Consider the following 23,091-nt stretch of genomic DNA (forward strand, 5'->3'; position numbering starts at 1 on the left):
TCTCCTTCCCCACCATCCTGTAGAATGTAAGCCCACAAGGGCAGGGTCCTTACCCCTCTGTACCAGTCTGTCATTGTTAGTTTTGTCTACTGTAAGTGATATTTTGATGTAATCCCGCCATGTACAGCACCATGGAATCAATGGTGCTATATAAATAAATAATAATAATAATAATAAATATGGACAGCACATGGATGATACAGTGTGTGCTGTAGACTTGTATTGGCACTTTTCATCCCTGATACCAGAGAAAAACTGGCATCTCCGTGAAAAATCACAAACGTGAAGAGCACCCTAGCTTACAATGCAATGCGTACATGTTCTATCCGTGACAAAAACTCGTATGTGCAACACAGACGTCTGAATGAGGTCCAACTTGTAGTTTCTTCATTGAGATCCCTGGTATTTATATACATATCCAGCTATGTCTACAGGCTCAGTCGTACAGGGCAGACTGTCAGTCACTGAGTAGGACCGCCCACTGGACCCATGCACACATACACCAGGGATTTCAGTGAATAAAATGCAAGTTTTACTGAACCTTTTCCCACAGATCTGCTCCGCTTCTGCTCCATAGCATCCTGTCTGCAGGTCCGATACCATTTACAACCTATCGCTCTGTGATTCCGTTAGGCAAAACATGCGTCGGCGTTTCACAGCCTTAGTGTCTATATAAATATTCTATTATTTTGCAGCTTTGATTTTTTTTCCGGCACGGTCCGGACTGTCTCCAGTATTGGGTGTCTGGTAGAGCCCGCTTCTTAGGGTGCTTTGCAGAGCATTAGGCCAGTTGCTTGTGTATGTCAGTCTTTCCCTCCAGGATTCATACTCTCCTTCTTTAGTGCTGATACATGCATTGTGTTGTCATTTAGTTTTCTGTACATGGAATCCTACACAACTTTTTAGTGGCTTCGTTTTGTGATTCTCCCAAATTTTATAGAATAGTTTTATTCTTATTATCCGGCAATATAGGATCCCGAGGAATTACTCTTTGTCTTATTTGCATATATGGAAATTGCATCCTATGGTATAGGAAGATACTCTTTAGGCTATGTTCACACGATCCTTTTTTTGATCCTTTTTTTTTCAGGTCCTTTTTCCATGCAGGGTACAGTCCAATGTTACTCTATGGAAAACAAAAACCGCTGTGCCCACTATCCTTTTTTTCTCAGGCAAATCCGCGAGGATTTGCCTGCAGAAAAAAAGAAGTACCATGTCACTCCTTTCTGCGGATTCAGCTCCTGTTTTCAACAGGCACCAATAGGAAAGTGCTGTTGAAAACCCGCAGAGGAATCTGCAGAAGAAACTGCAGGAAAATCAGCAGTGCAGTTTTGCACTGCGGGTTTTCCAAATCAGGACCTGAAAAAAAAAGGATCAAAAAAAGGATCGTGTGAACATGGCCTTAATCTTCCTGTATAAAAAACAGTCCCAGGACTTGTGTTTTAGAAGGGGGGTGTTGGCACCTTTTCTGTTTTTGTATGTGATATATTAGGGGAGATGTTCCACGTGTTTCTAATTATTTGAAAAAATGTTTAATAAAAAGAATCTGATTTAAAAATATATAAATACAGAAAGATAGGATCAATTTTGCATACGTTCCGTTTTCCGGATTTTTTTTTTTTTAAGTAAAGAATAATAGTCTTGAGTTAGCCATTGACTGTCTCCCCTATAGGGGCTTAGATATGTCTGGGGGGTCACGTTTGAAACTAGGAACAGGCTGCAAACTGCACATCCGGGGGTCTGAGAATGAATGAAATGACAGAAATAACAACCTGAACTACTTTTCAACTTTTTTATTTCCCCACTCCAGGTGACCATTGACATATGTAAAAAAAAAAAAAAAAGTAATTTTTTGTCGTTGGACATGAATCTGTGTTGTGACCCCATTGCCCTACGTCATTTCATATAGGATTTTTGGGTTACTCTTAGTAACTATAGAAATATGATATACTGCTATATACATATGATAATTAATAATGCCCCATTCCCTTGTCTGTGTAGGGACCATGTACATATACAAGCCATTAGTACACATTGCAGAGAGGCATTTTGTTCCACCCCATCATACTGGAGAGCCATTATGTCTCATTTCTAATACTATTTTGCCAATCAGTGTAATTACTGACATGACCCATCTTTAGAACATCATAACTCACATTGAAAGCTCATAATTCATAGACCAGAATGCAAATCCAGTGTTTGCTCCTCATCACGTCCTGTCCCACCCTTTGCTGTATCACCTTTTATTCAGTGCTGTCGTTTTGCGTTCATTAATCACTTATCAGTGTCCTATCTTAATTAAAGGGACAGGGAAGAACGGTTGGCCGCTCTGACCGCAGCGCAGCAAGAGGCTATGGAGGAGCTACAAAAGAAGATCCAGCTCAAGGTCGGTAATAAGAATCTAAGGACCTGCTAGAACGCCATAATGATAGCCCGTGTGGCGGGGTAGTTGGAATTAAATTAGGCTACCTATGTTTTCGATTTAGTCAGAAATTAAGGCCTGGGGTTCTTTCTTTTTTTTGTATATGTTGTGGCAGGATGGACCATTCAAAGCATTCCCTTACCTAATTTCGGAGCTTTAAAAGCTAGATATTGGGAGCAGATAAGCTGCCTGTAGCCCACCTAGTTTGTGCAGGGAGGAGAGGACATGTCATTTAGTGTATGGGAGTAAACCACCCCCGAGACGTGAAGCTTTCAGGCAGCACCCCGTGCCCTGCGGCCAGTCTCCCCCTCTAGATGTTATCTGTGTGTGTCTGTGAGCAGAGCGCTCTCCAGCAGACTCCTGTGTTACTGCTTCACCGCATCCTGGCTTTGGAGCCAATTAGCATTGTTAGGCTGCAGATTAGCGCGTGACCTCTCTAATATCCTCACTCCTGTGAGCCACAAGCCCTCTTTATGCCATCAGAAGAGCATTCTGGATGTGATTAGCGGCAGCGGGATGGTATGGAGGCAGCCTGTCTGTTGGGAAGCTCATTCCTACTGCTCCTGGGTTTTCTGGCAGAGCTCGTATATCTCCCTGCTACAAGATAGTGATAGCGATGATTTCCATTGTATCTAGGTTATTACAACAGAATCCTAATTGGTAAATGTGTCATCACCAGGTGTACGCTCATGTAGTTGCTGGAAACAGCTGTATGATCCAATTATTAAAGGGTTGGCTCCTGTTCATCAAAGGAGTTTTGTAACAGACCTCACCCTTATGCAGTTTGTAAAAAAAAAAAACTCTTTGGGTCCAGCAGTCTGTGACGCTGCTCCTGGGTGTTTGTTATTGTCTGCGGTGCTGATTGCATGTCAGCAGCGCTGCAGCTAATCAATATCGATAAGCTGAATTATCAGCCGCAGCGCTGCACACAATAACAGACAAGGACTCAGTGCTGGACCAGGCGAAGGTGAGAAAGCAGAATAAAAAAAAAAAACTTTCTGAAACCTGAAAATCCCTTTGTGTTTGTAAAACTATCAACTTTGCTATTTACTTCCTGTTAAAAATCCACTCTTGTCTCAAGAACAGAGGGATGTTTCTCTAGTTTACTGCTCATTGCCAAGGTTACCAGCCACCTAGAGCTGGCTTCCAAGCGCCGCTCTGAAGCTAGCCGGATGACTGAGTGCTGCCAGTCTCCGTTCCCCTTCATTTCTCCCAAGCTGAAGAGGCAAAGCTGCCTTCACTAGCGGCATGAGAGACCGCTCAGTTCATACCGGTGGCGTGAGCATGCCGCCCATCTGAGCCGTCACTCTTCAGGAGTGCACTGGGAGCGGGAAACCTGAAGACAGAGGAGCACGCCCCTTTAAGGAACAAAACGCAACAAATTGAATGGGAAAAATAAAGGCTAACTTTTGAATCTGCAACAGAAAAGTCTTGCTATAGGGCAGCAATCTTCATACTGCACATTCAACTCAAGTAATGTAAATAATAATACATTGTAAAAGCAAAATATGTAAGAAAAAGGGAGAAGGAAAAACAACTAAGGCTATGTGCACACGTTACGGATTAGGCTTAGGAATTTCATGTGCAGATTCTGCAACTCTTGGCATAAAATGCAGGTGCGAATTTGACGCGTTTTTTGTGCGGATTGGACCCTTTTTTGTGTGGCTTTGCTGCAGACTTACTGCGTTTTTTACCCCTGCGGATTTCTATAATGGAATGGGTACAAAAACGCTGCAGATCCGCAAAAAAGAAGTGACATGCACTTCATTTAATCCGCAGGGTTTCCGCATGGAATTTTCCACACCATTAGCACAGCATTTTTTTTTACCATTGATTTACATTGTACTGTAAATCACTTGCGGATCTGCAGCGTTTCTGCACCGCAAAAAACGCTGCGGATCCGCAGGAAATCCGCAACGTGTGCACGTAGCCTTAATCTGACACGTGACACAAATGTCTCTGGTGTGAATTGGCTGCTAACAGGACACTTACCTGGGAGCTGGATTTCCACACTCCGATTCCTGGGCGCTCAGCCTGATTGTGCAGATGATGATATTGGCCCCAGATGATTGTTCAGATCCACAGATAATTAGCGAGGCCTCGTTCTCCGCTTCTGCATAGTCATCACCATCATTGTGATTGGCGGACAGATCTGTGAGCATGAGCAATAGTTTGTGGCAGATGTGTTAGATTTCCATCAGATCAGTTCCCTATTTACGCACAAGTTGACACATTACAGTGGTCAGAGCCCATCTGCCATGTGTGGGCTCCCAAGTGTTCCCCAATAACCGATGTCCTTATGTCCTCCCAGGAGGTAGACTGCCAGCAGAGGTGTTTAATAAAAGCTCTTCTCTCTTCATGTAAAAAAGATAAATGCTGGTCCAAACATTTGTGTATGCCGAGAGACAGGAAAGATACCTTATCTGTCAGCTGACAGCCATCAACTGTGCTTGAGTAACGGAAATTAGGTTTACACGCAGATTTCTGATCAGACTGTTCTTATAGATTCTGTAGTTGGTCTGAGTTGTCTATTTAGACCAATTCTCATCTTATGATCATCCTAAAATACCTTCCGGATATCTTTCAGATGCCGTTTACACAATACAATCGTTGAGATTGGCAGACAGATTTCTAAGCGCTTCCAAACAGTTTTCTAGTTAGTGAGATAGATCTTAATCAAATCAGTTCACTACTCGCACCAATTTAGATTATTATTAATCTGATTGGAAAGAGATTGGTCAGCTATTTGTATGTGTAAATGCAGTTTTGGGGTCCTTGTATATTGGCAGATTTCCTCCCATAACAAATACAGAAGAGCGATAGAACAAGTTACTCAGCACTTAAAGACCCTTATACGTGGGCCATTCCAAACTACATAGGAGTGATCATTCAGTCCGCATTTAGATTGTATTTTGTCGGCAGCACTCCCCCAGTTTACACAGAGAGATATATTACTGACAGTGAATACATTATTAGGCTTCATAACAAAACGAGCATTTGCCCGTCTGTCACCTGACTGCTGCCATGTGCACAGAGCAGTGTTGGTAATTGAGCGCTCTTATGACCCAGTTATCTCTCGGTGTTATAAGGCCTTTATTTATAAGCTGGCATAACTGAAACATTGTGAAATAGTTTAAGAACCTACTGTATGCAAATTGGCTACTTAAACATCTATATAAGCGACTTGGCCCCCATAGAAATCATACTAGTAGCATAGATTTTTGTGGTGTAGGAGGAGATGAAGCCTAGCATTCCCGATTCCAGACTATAAAAACTTGCATGAAGTAAAACAGCAATCCCCAGCCTTCCAATGTATTAATAATAGCAATATATATTATATTACACAAAAAAGACCTTTCTACGTACTATACGCACCCCACACTGGCATGAGACACTTAGTGAAAATGGCACACATTAGAACATTCGTATATTCAGCATCAACACAAAGAATGCAAACATTGCAAAGACATACCAAAGGAAGGAATATATAACTATATGGACATAATTTATAAAATGATAATCAATTAACGATGATATACCAGATTATGAACAGCTGCTTTCTGTCTCCACCTCTGCTGCACCACATAGTGCTCCATACAGTATAATGAGCCCCATATATTGTTCCATACAGTATAATGAGCCCCATATGTTGCTCCATACAGTATTATGGGCACCACATAGTGCTCTATACAGAATAATGAGCCCCATATATTGCTCCATACAGAATAATGGATCCCATATAATGCTCCATACAGTATAATGAGCCACCTTTATTGCTCCATAGAGAATAATGAGCCCCATATAATGCTCCATACAGTATAATGATCCCCATATATTGCTCCTTGCAGTATAGTGAACCCCATATATTTCTCCATACAGTATAATGAGCCCCATATATTGCTCCATACAGTATAATGAGCTCCATATAATGCTCCATACAGTATAATGGGCCCCATATAATGCTCCATAATGTAATGAGCCCCATATATTGCTACATACAATATATTGAACCCCATATATTGCTCCATACAGTATAATGAGCCCCATATATTGCTCCATACAGTATAATGCGCCCCATATATTGCTCCATACAGTATAATGCGCCCCATATATTGCTCCATACAGTATGAGCCCGAATTAATTCTACATACGGTATAATGGCCCCCATACAATGCTCCATAAAGAATGAGCCCCATATATTGCTACATACAATATATTGAGCCCCATATATTGCTCCATACTGTATAATGAGCCCATATAATGTTCCATACTGTATAATGAGCCCCAATTACTGCTACATACAGTATAATGGGCCCCATATAATGCTCCATAACGAATGAGCCCCATATATTGCTACATACAATATAATGAGCCCCATATATTGCTCCATACATAATGGGTCCCATATAATGTTCCATACACTATATAATGGGCCCCATATAATGCTCCATAAAGAATGGGCTCCATATAATGCTCCAGTATATGATGGGCCCCATATATTGCCTCATATAATGCTTAATACAGTATAGGATGGGTCCTATACAGTATATTGAGCCCCATATATTGTTCCATATAGAATAGGCCCCATATAATGCTCCATATATAATGGGCTCCATATATAATGGACCCCATATATGATGTTCCGGTGTATAATGGGCCCAATATATTGCTCCAAACATTAAAAAAAATGAAATCCTCACCTCTCCTCGCTGGCCGCTGCTCTGCTTCGGACTCCTCAGGATCTGCGTCTTCTGACTCTCTGCACTGACTGTTCATGGTGAGGAATCGGAAGACACCCCAGCGGTGGAGCCGGGAGAGGTAAGTATTGCACAGGCACTGGGTCCCCATAATGCACCTGTGTCCTCGACAGCGAGTGAGCCCCTCCGCCTGCTCAGGGCCTGGGTACACCGGGTGCTGATGCCGGCCCTGCGGACATCAGAGCGTTTCCACACCCGCACTTAGGCTGTGAGCTCGCACCTGGGCTCCTCCAGTGTCAGTCCTGTAGCGTGGACACTGGCATTTGATTTTAGGGAGCGCTGTGAGAAAGCAATCACTGTCAATCAAGCTCAAAAATGGTAAGAGATGTGCAAATCCGAGTGTGTGACTGGGCATCAAAACACTGGCCGTGCTAAGGGTGCACCAAAGTGCCTTCATTTGCATATCAATTAAAAGTGAATTTTTCTGCAGCTATGCCACTAAAAGGTATTTTTGGGTATAATTTATATTGGGCTCAGACCCCTATATAGATGTTTAATTAGCTGAATTTGCACTTTGGTGATGAGACTTCCTTTAAAATCATTTACATGTAGATATAGTAAGTTTTTATCTTGGGGTAATAAATCTGGAAGCTGTAGCATTGGGCTAGCCATTCTCTCTGTGTGTCCATAGTTGTGGAGGGTATTGGATGTTTGGAATCCTTTCTTACCATAATGATAACAAATATTATGAATTGGAAAAGTTTAGCTGTTGGTGAAGGTCATCGGGGGGGGGGGGGGGGGGGGTTCTGGTTCTTAAAGAGGAGTTACTGCTTTAATTCAGTGGTTAGAGATGGCAGGAGAAGTGTTGTATGATTGACCCCCATAGCTTGTAGTGTTCTCCAGTGCAATTCCTGCTGTAGGAAAACATGTATACCTATGATGTTGGCCCAAATCTTCAGAACCATTTGGTCCCGATTCAGCATAGAGGCTATTGTTGTCAGATAGTGGACTGGCCGATCGGCAGGGATTAGGCTATCCGTAGAGATTCAGAACTGTTTGTACAGTATATAGAATTGTGGCCAAATGTTTTGAGACTTAAAGGAAACCTGTCACCCCCAAAATCGATGGTGAAGTAAGCTCACCGTCATCAGGGGCTTATCTACAGCATTCTGTAATGCTGTAGATAAGCCCCCGATGTTACCTGAAAGATGAGAAAAAGAGGTTAGATTATACTCACCTGGGCGGTCCCGCTGCGGTCCGCGGTCAAATGGGTGTCTCAGGTCCGGTCCGGCGCCTCCTATCTTTATTCCATGACGTCCTCTTCTGGTCTTCACGCCGCGGCTCCGGCGCAGGCGTACTTTCTGTCCTATTGAGGGCAGAGCAAAGTACTGCAGTGCGTAGGTGCCGGGCCTCTCTGACCTTACCGGCACCTGCACACTGCAGTACTTTGCTCTGCCCTCAACAGGGCAGACAAAGTACGTCTGCGCCTGAGCCGCAGCGTGAAGACAAGAAGAGGACGTCATGGAATAAAGATAGGAGGCCCCGGACCGGACCACGACGCCCATCGGATCGGACCGCCCCTGGGTGAGTACAATCTAACCTCTTTTTCTCCTCTTTCAGGTAACATCGGCGGCTTATCTACAGCATTACAGAATGCTGTAGATAAGCCCCTGATGACTGTGAGCTTACCTCACCATCGATTTTGAGGGTGACAGGTTCCCTTTAAACAAATTTTGGTTTTCACAAAGTTTGCTGCTTCAGTTCCTATAGTGTCAGTTTGCAATAGCTGCAGATTATTATGAAGAGTGATCAGATACATTGCAAAAAATTACAAAGTCAATCCTTGCCATGAAAAGTATCTTAAAGGGGTTGTCCGGTCTGAAATGAAAAGACGGCAGTCACTCCGTATGACTGCAGACTTGTGAATTCTCCCAGTGTACACTGCAAGGATTCGCCGTTATCTGCCCCGGGAGCGGCGGTCAGGTATGTAATATGTGGGCATACCAGCGTCTAGAGGGCTCAATATTGGATATGTGATAACTTGTTGATTGGTGGGTGTCTGACCGCTGATCTGTAGAACCTTTGGAATGGAGCAGCAGTGAGCACGTTCAACCGCTAATCTATTCATTCCTAATATGGCTGCTGAGCGCTGCGCCGGCATTTCTCTGGCAGCCCCATAGACAAGAAATGGAATGGTGTTAGGTCACCTGACTCTCTGCCCCATTTTGTTTTGATGGTAAAATTGGCCTATCATGGATAAAAATGAATTGCCCTGCGGAGCGGTGCAGGCTCCTGCCATCGGGCACTCCCTGATCAGTAAGTTATCGCCTATCCTGTGGAGAGCGGATATAACCTTTTTCACCGGACAACCCTTTAATTCCCCGAGCTCTGTAATGTTGTGTCATAAGCTCTTGTTTGTGTGACATTCAGCATGATGAGGGAGTCCGGAGACACCTGGAACAGATTGAGCAACGCAAAGAAAAAGCCGCAGAGTTGAGCAGTGGAAGACATGCAAACACTGACGATGCCCCGAAGCTCACCCCGTTTGAGCGGAAGAAGCAGTGCACGCTCTGTGGAATAATGGTAAGTCTTGTCGGGCTCGCTCTGTACCCAGTATTTCTGATAACCGGGTACCTTCTTCCTTTTTTGCTTAGATATATTACCATAAAGACATAATTTTCCCACTCTACTGCAGATTTTAATTCAGCTTTGGAGACAAAACCAAACATAATCCCAAAAGAAATATTTTTTTTTTTACAAAAACTTGTATGTGAAGCCCCTTAGACCTCTCTTATTTTCCCTTTTCCTATATTTCGTTCTGAACAATAGCGATTTTCTGTTTTCTCTTTAAATGTCCTTTTTAAAGGGATAATACCAATTGAAAATTGGCTTTGTGTTTCACATCAAAATCCAGTTTAATGTTAAGAATTTATTTTTAAGATTTTGTTTTCCCTTTTCATTTTCCATGTCCGTATTAGTATTAAAAACATGAATTCATGTGATTTCCACACTGGCCACTAAGGCCCCTTTCACGCATCAGTTTTTTGCCGTCAGTTGCAATCCGTCAAATTTTGAGGAAAAAAAAACGGATCCGGCGTCTGATGCCACTGGATCTGTTTTTTTCTCTTAGATTTGTATTGGTGATGGATGGTCTCACGTTTCATCCGTCGTTCACCGGATCCGTCGAAAATTGTCAGGCGGCCGAGACAACGGACAAAGTAACTTTTTTTGTGTACGTCGAAAAAATGGACAGATCCATCGCCGTCCGTCGTTTTCTAGAATGGAAGGCTATGGCGCCGGATCCATCAAATGACGGAATCCGGCAACTGATTCCGTTTTTTTTAACTGAGCATGCTCTGATTTATTTTGGATCCAATTAGCCTGATCCGCTAGTCGGATCCGTAGAAAAAACAAATCTGTCGCATCAGTTTTTCACTATCTGCGATGGATCCGTCAAGCCAACGGATTGTGACTGATGGTAAAAAACTGATGTGTGAAAGGGGCCTTAGCCAAACATTAGGCTGACACTTCCTGTTCTCTAGAGATCACCTCTCGCCAACTATAGGCAGGATTGTGAGGAAAGATAACTCCTACGTACAGATAAAACAGGCTCACACCATTCACAGCGGTCCATTTACAGAAACTGACCGGTGGCACTAAACAACTACCGTTTGGTAAATATTTGCCAATCTGTGGTTGTTTAGTAGCCTATTAACAGGCAAACCACTCTAAACAATACACACGGAACAATCAGTAATCGATTGTTCAGATCGTATCAGCTGTCCTTTTTTCTCAGCAGCGCAAGTCCTATTTACAAAGGGCAATATGCTGTCGAGAATAATGATTTTAAAGCTAGCTTAAAAGTCATTTCACTCAACAAACGAGCATGTTTCTTGTTCACCAGGTGGTCAGCCACCTGTTTGCACTGACTGATTATTGTAAAATGAGTGTTCCTAGAAACGCTTATTCTCAGTAATCTTTCAGTATAAATGCATCTTATGTGACGGTCACAGTCCACTGCACGATTCCTTAGAGCACTCCTCCGTAAAACTGAATGAATCATCTTGATGATTGCTTGTTTCCAATGGTGTAGCTAGATTCTGACGGGCTGTTCCCTATCCTGGGCCCCATCCTGGTATATATATTCCCTGTTCTGCCGCTGTTCTTTAATATACAGAAAAAAAGAAACCATGTTACTCACCAGGGACGTACATACAAGTCATGGGGCCCCAATTGCAGAAGTATAATGCACTCCTCTTAGTCCTCCATATAGTATAATGCAAAGCCTATAGTCCTTCATATGGTGTAATGTACCCCCTTAGTCCTCCATATGGTATAATGCACCTCATAATCCTCAAACTAATATTGTGTACCCTCCATTGACCTCCATATAGTATAATTAACAGCCTACAGTCCTCCATATAGTATAATGCACAGCCCACAGTCTTCCACATGGTATAATGCACCCTCCATAGTCCTCCATATAGTATAATGCACAGCCCACAGTCCTTCATATGGTATAATGCACCCCATAGTCCTCCATATTGTATAATGCACCCTCCGTAGTCCTCCATATAGTATAATGCACAGCTCAGTCCTCCATATAGTATAATGCACTCCCCATAGTCCTCCATATAGTATAATGCACCTCATTAATAATAATATATAATGAGTCATTATATAATGCACAGCCATTAGTCCTCCATATTAGTATAACTCACAACCAATATCCTTCATATAATATAATGCACAGTCCATATTCCATCATGTAGTATAATGCACATCCAGCTGAAGTATTTGCTGGTGTCAACGGACCCCTACCCGAGGTAGTTACACCCTTGCTGGTTGCCATGATCCATGTTTTGCTATAAAGCACATCTCTGAGTACTCTTAATAGCTGCTTAGACAGGATAGCTACCCTAATTATGTATAGAGAAAATAATCTACACTCATAAAAATAGATGAGAAAAATATGTATATGTTTCAGTGGTTTTATTTTATTTATTTTTTTTTTTACATATAGGCTCTACATTGACAAATTCCCGTTAACATTCCGCATCCTCTAGTCACCCTTTCTTCTGTGTGCTAATTTACATAAATGGGTGTATAATGGACTCTAACATTCTGATGGCATGTTATATTCATGTTGTCTTCACTTCTTTTCCAGATTTCTTCTGAGGTTTATCTCTTCAGTCATATTAAAGGAAAGAAACATCAGTTAACTGTGCGAGAAAACAGCAGCATCCAGGGCCGGGAATTATCAGATGAAGAAGTGGTAAGTAGGAAACTTAGCCCGTCACTGCATACATGTCAATTTGTAAGTGTAAAAACAAGATGAGGTACATTACTCAAGGCATTGTAGTGATTGCAATTGTGTATCATTGAAAACACAACTGTAAGGAAATTTATCACCAGAGTTCATCTGAGAGCAGAATGATGTAGGGCAGAGGTGTCAAACTGCATTCCTCGAGGGCCGCCAACAGGTCATGTTTTCAGGATTTCTTTAGCATTCCACAAGGTGCTGGAATCATTCTGTGCAGGTGATTAAATTATCACCTGTGCAATACAAGGAAATCCTGAAAACATGACCTTTTGGCGGCCCTCGAGAAATGCAGTTTGACACCTCTGATGTAGGGGAAGAGACCCTGATTCCAGCGATGTGTCACTTACTGGGCTACATTCTGTCATTTTGATCCATCGCTGGAATCAGGGTGCTTTACAATATGCTGCTCTCAGACTAGGTGACAGATTCTCTAACTTTTTCATGACCAATGGTGTTTTGGGCCTCTGTGCCCTGAGCAAGATTTCAACATTTGGAATGCTGCATTGTAAAGGGGAACTGTTATGAGCGAGGGCGCAAAAACAGATAGGACAGGAGTAGAATCCGCAAACATTGGTGGCAAGGGGGATGGTTAAAGGGAATCTGTCACCAGGTTTGTTCCTCCCAATCTGAGGGCAGAATAAAATAACTAGAGAAACTATGATCCCAGTGGGGTGTCACTTACTGGTCTCCTCAATGTTTTAGCTGCTGCAAATCTGCTAGTCCTCTCAATGAAGAGCTCAGTATAACCCTGCCCCCACCATTTTTGACCGCTTTCTGTCTAACCTGTGCATAGGCTGAAAGTTGACAGTCAGTGGTGGGGGCAGGAAAAGCTCATGAATGCTACACATACAATATATAATGAACGGGAGTGCACCTCTCACATTTTTTGTAAATATTTTATTCTATCTTTTCATGGAACAACACTGCAGATATGACACTTTGATACAATGTAAGTAGTCGGTGTACAGCTTGTATAACAGTGTAAATTCGGTGTGCTCTCTAAATAACTTAACACAGCTATTAATGTCTAAACCGCTGACAACAAAAGTGAGCACACCCCTAAATGAAAATGGCCAAATTGTGACCAAAGTGTCAATATTTGTGTGGCCACCATTATTTTCAAGCACTGCCTTAACTTTCTTGGGCATGGAGTTCACTAGAGCTTCACAGGTTGCCACTAGAATCCTCTTCCACTCCTACATGATGGCATCAGCTGGTGGATGTTAGAGACCTTGCGCTCCTCCACCTTCCGTTTGAGGATGCCCCAATGATCCCCAATAGGGTTTAGGTCTGGAGACATGCTTGGCCAGTCCAGCACCTTTACCATCACTTTATTTAGCAAGGCAGTTGTTGTCTTGGAGGTGTGTTTTTAGTCGTTATCATGTGGGCCTACTGCACTGCAGCCCAGTTTCCAAAAGGGATGGGATCATGCTCTGCTTCAGTTCATCACAGGAGATGATGGCATTCATGGTTCACTCAATTAACTGCAATTTCCCATAGTCGGCAACAGTCGTGCAGCCTCAAACCATGACACTCCCACCACCATGCTTTACTGTAGGCTAGACATACTTAACTTTGTACTCCTCACCTGGTTGTCGTCACACACTCTTGACACCATCTGAACCAAATATGTTTATCTTGGTTTCATCAGCCCTCAGGGCTTGGTTCCTGTAAGCCAGGCTCTTAGGCTGCTTGTCTTCAGCAAACTGCAGGTTTTCTTGTGCATAATCTTTAGAAAGGGCTTCTTTCTGGGATGACAGCCATGCTCACAAATTTGATGCAGCGTGTGGCGTATGGTCTGATCACTGACAGGCCGCCCCCACCCCTTTAAACCAATGGTGGCAGTACTCACGTCTATTCTGACAAGACAACCTCTGGACATGATGCTGATCACGTGCACTCACTTCTTTGGTAGACCATGGCGAGGCCAGCTCTGAATGGAACCTGTCTTGTTAAACTGCTGTATGGTCTTGACCACCGGGCTGCGGATCAGTGTCAGGGTGTTGGCAATCTTCTTATAGCCTCGGCCATCTTTATGTAGAACAACGATTCTATTTTCCAGATTCTCAGAGTGTTCTTTGCCATGAGGTGCCATGCTGAACGTCCAGTGACCAATATGAGGGAGTGTGAGAGCGAGAACACCATATTTAACACACCTGCTCCACATTCACACCTGAGACCTGGTAACACTAATAAGTCACATGACACTGGGGAGGGAAAATAGCGAATTTGGGATTAATTTGACCATTTTTACTTAGGGGTGTAACTCACTTTTGTTGCCAACGGTCTAGACAAGAATGGTTGTGTTGAGTAATTTAGAGGGCACACCGAATTTACACTGTTAAGCTGTACACTGACTACTTACATTGTATCAGTGTCAAATCTTCAGTGTTGTCCCATGAAAAGATAGAATAAAATATTTACAAAAATGAGGGGTGTACTCACTTTTGTGATACACTGTTGCAAGAGCTTATCACTGAGAGGACTCGCAGAACTGCAGGAGAGGAGTCATGTATCAGGACTATTGCAAGCAGTAAAGGTTAATTTACATGATCCAACCCGTGACATTGAATGATCAGCGATCAGGAAATATTTATTATTTTCAGTCTTTTTTTTTAACTATGTGCAGTGAACCGTCTGTCCTAGATCTCTCAGGGCACACTGGCTGCCTGTCCTTGTTCTCACCGGATGATGTGCTGGAGAGAGCGGTGATCTTCGTGCAGTACTAAAGATAATTTCATCCTATGAACGATCCTTTTGCTCGTTCGTCAAGTGATCGGCAGCCTGTTTACACTGCAAGAATCTTGTGAAAGAGCGTTCCTGTTCCCAAACTCCTTTTAGTTTAATTTGCAGACAGTGCACTAGTTTAGGGCTCGGGCTTCCCTGCACAGTGTCCATGCAGTCAGCGAGACTGATACCAGCCATGTTACTCCGCAGCGTGCCAGCCAGTCTATGGATACGTCTGGAACTGTGTTAGTGGATAAATAAGAGTTCATGAACTAAATGTGAATAATAAGGCCGCAGTTCATCTGATGTCCTTGTTCGCGTGTAGGTGAAGCTTCCGTCTGACTTGCTGTCATTGTAGTATGCCTTCCCACCAGCATACAAATAACCTCAGCCAATTGCCATATAAACATTTAAGATGTCAGTAGGGGTTTAAACTTCATTTATGATTCTAAGATTAAACAGCAGCGCATGCTATAAAAGATAATTGGAAAATAGAAAAAATGGGAGTCTTTTCCAAATGAGCTTAAAAATATGCTGAAACATGCAGAGCGCTGAAGACGACTGCCCTGCAGGTAGAAGAGCTAATGCAGACACTGATGAAGCCTCCAGCCCTGCGATCAGCCCCTCCAAGCATTAAATAAACAATTCTCTTCTTCAGAGCTGTCTGTTACCTCTTCTGGTTAATCTGTATTTGACATCTGACATATGCTGTGTTTACTTTTTCAATTTTTTCAGGTTACAATATTTTTGATTTACAATTGTTGTTCCTGTCTCATCATAACTCAACACCACATTCAAACTGCAATGCCGCAGGCATTGCAAGTCTGTAAGGAAAATGCAATTTACTGAAAGATTAAAGGGAATCTGTCACCAGGTTTTTGCTACCCCATTGGAGAGCAGCATAGTGTAGGGGCGGAGACCCTGATTCCAGTGACATATTACTTACTCTGCTTGTTACAGCTTTGATAAAATCATTGTTTTATCTGCTGCAGATCTCTGAATACTAAGCTCGGTATAACCCCGTCCACGTCACTGATTGTCTACTTTCTGTTTAAGCGGAAAAAGCTGCCTATCAGTGGCGGGGGCAGGGTTTAAAAAAAGTTCCTGAATATGGAGAACTACATGGCAGCAGATTTACTAATGTTCTAATGATAGTCTTCTGGTGATAACATTTGATTATATCAAAACTACAGCAAGAAGCTCAGTAAGTGATACATCGCTGGATTCAGGGTTTCTGACTGTACATTATGCTGCTTTCGGATTAGGCCACAAAAACCTGGTGACCGATTCCCTTCGCGTCAATCAGTTTTTACATCTCACTGGTAAAGTGCCCATGAGTTAGCTTATTCCAAGTACAGTACTACTAGTAAGCGGGAGCTGTTACTTTACATCGTCCGATGACAATATTAACCTGTAGATATAGGATTGATATACAGCTTAATAGCGTTACGAAGATGCTTGGCCACCATACTGAAAGTGTGGCATGTGGGATGAAATTAATTTTACTCCTCCTGGGAGCCACCGTTTTTCAGTCATAGCTGTGTGCCAGTGCGGCTGTAAGCACACACCAGCGCTGTGACTGACAGCCAGCTCTGCCCTGATGCAATGCAGACTGTAGCTGCTCCGACACGAATGTATGACTGAAAGCCGGCTGCTCACAGTAGCATCAGCAACATGTGATCTGGCATTGTGCCATGGCCATTATTCTGTACAACAATCGAGCAAATGGTCATACCACTAGTGCCACTACAACATCAATGCAACGCCGAGCTGCTAATGTACCTGGAATGAAACAAAGGCTATGTTCACAAGCAACATTTTTTATGTCAATAAGAATCTACATTTTACAGCCACAGCTATTAGCTGTCAGAATTCTCATGCACACACTTGTTTTGTTTCCTGACTCAATTTGAGCACTTGCAGCATTTTTTAAAATCTGCAGCAGCATTTTTCACCTGCAGAAAGCAACTGGAGAGTACAAAAACACTGCAAAAAACAGGTTTTGCATTTTTTTTTTTTTTGCAACGTTTTTGGTGAATAAAAGTTTATTAAGCGTGTACTGTAAAATAATTACACATGGAATCCGCATAAAAAAACGCACATTAAAACCTGCCAAGAGAGCAAGTTTTCACTGCAAAAATGCTGCATGTGAACATAGTCTACCATTCATTATGCTACCCTAAATGATAATTCCAGGAGTAGTACCGGTTTTTCAGTCACTCATGAAGGCATCTTCATGGCATTGTTCACATGTTGTTATCAGATTAAAACAATGGTATGATGTTGTTTGGCTGGAACACCTCCCCCTCTCCGACATCCCTTCCTATTATCACTGTAACACTGAGCAATATGAGCAAGGCAGGTCACTGAATTTCTGAATTTACGTCTCTGATGGTCAATGAAGCCGTTCTGTTTTTTTTCCATCTGTGGCCGTGGTCCCCTAAGCTGACATCCTGTAGAGTCTCTTGGAACAGAGGAAAAAGTATACTTATATATTTCACAACTGTCCTTCAAGCTAGCATCCATAGGTCAAGAGAAAGATGTGAATGAGGTTAACTTACATTGGCTTCATTGTTTATTATAGTTTATCATTCAATGTTTGCAAGTCAGTTAACTGTATGGCAATGTGTAATCAACATATCAGCAAGCATCATTTGTCATTGTCCTTGCATCCGTGTTTTGCAAAGATAACAGTACAATAAACTGTAGGAGCTGAAATAGGAAATAAATAACCATTCATCCATTTGCAAATATCAATTCAACCTAGTTAATACTTCAGACAACAGTTTATGATTATGTGCCTACTGAATTTACATGAGGCATAATTAAGAAGAAATGCTGTGTTGTCACAGTGTTGCATTACGGTGATATATATAAAACGCAAAAACATTCAAAAACATTTTTGGATGCAATTAGTCATCCATACAGTTTAATGTGGTTAGTATTAGATTATGGTAGTATTAAAAACTCCCCCAAAAAAAGTTAACTTTTTTTTTATGGATTCAATTAGTCATCCATAGAGTTTAACGTGCTCTGTGTAAAATTACGGTGATTTTAAATTAAAAAAAAACCGCTTGGCCTGCTACAGCTGACCAAATTTTTGGGTTCATTAAAAAATTTAGTTTCAATTACTGAATGAAACTTGGTTCCAGTGACATAGCAATTAGAAAATGCGTAAGGGACGGGGAAGTGTAAATGCTGGTGATGATGGTGCATGCAGACACCGAGGACGTGGGGCAGGTGCGACTATACCTGTTGCTGGAGCACGCCCATCCACGACACATAGCTTTCTGTCCCACTTTGCAGGGAGGCATGGAGCACCACGTCTGAAGCCACACCAGTGCAAACTGGTGGTCTGTTGGATAGCAGAATATGCTTCCAGCATGCCTGCGTGCACCACCACACAGTCCAGTCCCACCAGCCAACAGTCTAGATCACTTAATCCTCACCCTGATCATCCTACGTCCCACCACGTTGAGTCCAAGGAGACCAGTGATCCCACACTAGGACACTCAAAGCGCTCTTTACAACATGATTTCTTGATTGTGGCCTCCCTGCATGTTCCAAGAGGGACAGGTGGAGATGCTGTGTACTGATGTACAAAACTTTGAGCAGATACAATCACAAGAAGATGACTGTGGGGAAAGACCAATTTTGTCTAATGATGACACACAGTTGCTGATATGTCAGGTTGTTGCTAAGTGACCAAGTCAGGAGGACTAGGGTGCAGATGTGGAAGACAAGGTAGTGGATGACGAACCCACCGACCCAACCTGGGAAGCTGGCATATAGAGCGAGGCCAGCAGCGCTGAGGGAGTGGGATCAGCAGCACCGAAACAGGCAGGAAGAGGTGGAGCTTAGCAAGCCCACACACGTACCATGCTTGGCCCGTTGCTAGACTTGGTGGTTCAGCGGTTTCTGAAAACCTACCCAGATTTGCCATTTTCGCTAGTCTGCTACAGCTGGCAGTGCTGCATCAGCACATGCAAGTGCCAGCACCGAATGGTGTGCAACAACACCACGCCCTGGAACGCCACACTGCACATGCTGGCTTGTGAGCAGTAGTGGCCAGTTGTCGAATACCAGCTCCAACATACCCGTCAGCTTTCTGGGCAACGTCCGCACATAGTAACTGAGGAGTGGGCATGGATGTCTGACATTTGTGCGGTTCTTCCAAGATTTTGAAGATTGCACAAAGATGGCGAGAGACGATGATGCCATAATCAGCACAACAATCCTTCTTCTGTGCCTACTTGGCATCTGTTTTGATCTATGTGTTTATTGTTATGCTGTAATGTCCTTTGTCTGTACAAGCCCCCTCTAAAATGTAAAGTGCTGTGGAATATGTTGGCGCTATAGAAATAAAATTATTATTACCTATACAGTCTCTGCTCACTATTAAAGCTAAAGCTTTGCATGCGTGCCAGGTGGAGATTAGGAAGACAGGAGACAGGGAGATACTACCCTGCCCGGCCTCATCTCATCTTTCTGTGCCTCCAAATTCCCTAGATCTTGATACAATTGCGCTTTGGTGGGATATAGTTTTAAAGAAAAAGGCTGATCCTTGTAGGCCCCTCTTAGCAATTTACCAGACTTAAAAGATCTGATGCTGCTAATACTGCGGTTCCAGATACCATAGGGCGCCTACGCATGTCTTCTTGACTGATTGTTGCACATGGTTTATCCAGTCCTTCAGTTTACCTTCTCTTCCTGTGTGCATGATGGCAGTCAACATTTTCCAGGCTTTTTTTTTGTTTTGTTCTGCTGTGAACAACATTTAGTTGGCAAGAACGGCTATGTCATCTCCTAAAGTAATCTAATTTATCTTTGTTTAATAATGAAACTGTAACAGCTGATTTCATTATATACTTTGATGTTAAATTCCTTTTTTTCATACTGTATTAAAGAACTTAAAATGTGATATATGTAGAGAGATTAAAATGTGGCATTATTAGAATTCTTACACTTTAGGGAAATCTGATAAGGCTATTGCATTTTGGAATCTTAACATGCAGCTTTTTACCCCTCAGAGGTACAATGTAAAACTCCTATTCTTGCATGCGCTAGAACAAGATTGTGATGAAATAGTGGAATTATGTGATAAATATGTTGCAAAGGTTAACAATGCTAAACTTCTGCACAGTGTAGTGTGTGGATGGAAACAGCTTTTATGACTATTATTATTAAATAAATGTAATAAAAGGGCAAATATATTAGGTAAACTAATCTAGATGAGTTCATGGAGGCCTTTTTGGTGCTATTTTTTCATGCATTTTTAAATAATGAAGGTCAGGAGTGCTATCCTGTTTCCCACCTCTCCTGGATCCAGTGCAAGGCTCTCCGAAATCAGGTAGTTGGCATCCACCCCACTATTTAGGAATATAACCTTCACTTTATGTTCAGTGCCCCCTTACATACCCAGCAGCAATTCTGTCCCACTGAGTTTTTGTAAATTGCTACAAGAGGCTTTCTTGACATATCCACCTCTGCTTTTCCTCTGTGATTTGCGGCATCGCTATAAGAGAGTCAATTGACACATTCAGCTCTGCTATTCCACTGGACTCTGCTACATTGCTACAAGAGAGTCGCTTGACATATTCTGTTCTGCTATATCACAACAAGATAGGCTTCCAACATATCCAGCTCTGCTACCTTACTTCAAAATAATCTCCTGAAATACCCAGGTTCTGGGATTTGGTACTTCGCTAAGTCTCTTAACGTACCCTGCTCTACTATTCCACTGGACTCTGCTATTCTACTGTACTCTGCTGGGATTTGGTACATCGCTAAGTCTCTTAACGTACCCAGCTCTGCTATTCCACTGGCCTCTGATACATCATTCAACTCTGCTTTTTCACTGGGCTTTGCTTCATATACAAGTCTTCTTTACTTTGCTGTTTTGACTCTGATTTTTTGAGTATTCGACTTCCCGATGGTGCACTACAACCTCCGGTCACTACAGCTCCCGTTTTCCAGTTGCCGTTCAGCCTCTAAGACCTCTTGATCTTTTACCGGTTCACCTTGCTGCACTAATGTCATCTTTTTGTGCAGCATTATGACTTTTCTTCTGGAGTAAAAGCTTTGAGAGTCGACCTTGCCAGGTGAGATATGACTTATGTAGGTTTCCATAAAATTGTGAGTTACCATTGATACACTGCAGATTGGCAGATTGAGTGTATGCCAAAAGCCATTTGACCGTATGCTGATAGGACTGTGTCTTATTCAAAACCTACTTCCACCTCTGCAGCTCGGAATATGCTGAGGTTCCTGACAGAGAGTAAATGCACAACCACAGTATTTTAAGTCTGCCAGGCAAAAATGCTAGATGGATCATTGTTGATCACTGAAAGTACCTTTCCACGTACACTAAATGGCCACTGAATAAAGGTTTTATAGTTATGGATTGGATCTAGGAACATGACTGTGACTTTTATTTCCTGCTCTTGTATTCAGTCACTGAGTCTTAATCCTATATCTGGTAATATCTCTTGGATGAGAGAGAACATTCTGATTACATCATGCTAGTGCTGTAATTATGAGAAGTTTAAATGTCTGCATAGGCCACTATTTCTGTAGAACAGTTTTAAAATCTAGTGGAAGCTATGCCACAACACATTGCTGCACTTCTGAAGGCCAAAGGAGGTCCAACTGGATGGGCAACATTATGGATGCCTCTAATAAAGTGGCTCTACAGACCAAACTTTGATTGCTTTGTAAAATAAAGCACCAAGCCAATCATGATGAATATTTGTCAGAAGTACTAGGAAGCTGACACTGCTGAGGCCTATACAAATCTCAGTTTTGGCTACAGAATCTGAGTGCTGCAAAAAAGAGAGCTGTTCCTTGAAATTAAAATATGTCCAGCGCTGATGTCCGCTTTGGAGCAAGGTCAAATCTCTAGACCCGAGAAGTCATGTCAGAAGTTGATGCAAAAAAAGTGCCACAAATTGAACAGGAAAGGCAAAAGGCTCTGTTGCACCAAAATAACATAAAGATTAGATAACCAAGCACTGTTTTCAAGTGTTTTTTGTTTCCTAAAGTGTGGAGCATTTAGGCAAGGGTTACAGTGAGTTTGACCCTGACAAGGGTTCTGCGGTCAAAGATCGCAGCGTACTGCAGGTGAATGAGATAACATTGTGACCCCATTCATCTGCAATGTGGCAGCTCCACCAAGCAGTATTTTGCCCCATGTCTGGTGTCACAGCCTACAGCACCGTCTAGCCTCATCCTTAATGTTTTGCCTCCAACCACAAAGGCTCTCTGCCCATCGAAGATCTGGAAAGTGCACTTTATGGAAATGCTGGCATACAACAGTGAAACACAGTGGAGGTTTCCTGCAGGTTTGGACAAACAGACTTGGTGATTTGGTTAATATTAATAGAATTCTCAACACTGAAGAGTACAAATTCGAAGCCACCAGCCAATGCCATATGGACACATCATCAGTAGCAACTGTTTTATGTATGATACCCAAAGAATGAAAATGGAAGGAGATGTGACTTCACATAAATATATAATCGTTAATCTTTATTGAAGAAATTATTATTCATAAAATCATTCAAAGACGTTTTTTGTATGGAAAAAGTTCCACACCACTCCAGAGAGCATATGAAATACAGAATAGATATAACAGTCCAATGGGATAAATTACATTCAGAATTGCACAGAAAAACTAATATCTGGGGCCCATTAGTGGGTATAAAGTGTCGTGTGTGGAATCAACATGTACAGTACAGCCATAGTAAAGTCTCAAAAACATCACATGTAGAATCACAAAGAAGCTGTAAGAACAGCGGTCCAATAAGATGAAATGGCGTTATAAACTACTTAAAAATGATGTTCCACATTATTAAGCAGGCCACAGTGTTCAAGTAACATGGGAAAGAAAAAGGATCTCTCTGCTGCCGAAAAGCATCAAATAG

At 42.3% G+C, this 23,091-nt stretch overlaps 1 protein-coding gene across 4 annotated transcripts in view; it reads left to right on the forward strand.

Moving 5' to 3' along the window:
• Positions 1–23,091, forward strand: part of SCAPER (S-phase cyclin A associated protein in the ER) — a 369,596-nt gene that overhangs the window by 141,471 nt on the left and 205,034 nt on the right. For all 4 annotated transcript variants that reach the window (XM_077264248.1, XM_077264247.1, XM_077264249.1 and 1 more), the window contains 3 exons: positions 2,305–2,386; positions 9,550–9,702; positions 12,287–12,394. In XM_077264248.1, the coding sequence (XP_077120363.1) occupies positions 2,305–2,386; positions 9,550–9,702; positions 12,287–12,394 (343 nt within the window). The remainder of the gene's footprint in view (positions 1–2,304; positions 2,387–9,549; positions 9,703–12,286; positions 12,395–23,091) is intronic.

This window comes from Ranitomeya variabilis, chromosome 5 (genome assembly GCF_051348905.1).
Source record: "Ranitomeya variabilis isolate aRanVar5 chromosome 5, aRanVar5.hap1, whole genome shotgun sequence".
NCBI lineage: Eukaryota > Metazoa > Chordata > Amphibia > Anura > Dendrobatidae > Ranitomeya > Ranitomeya variabilis.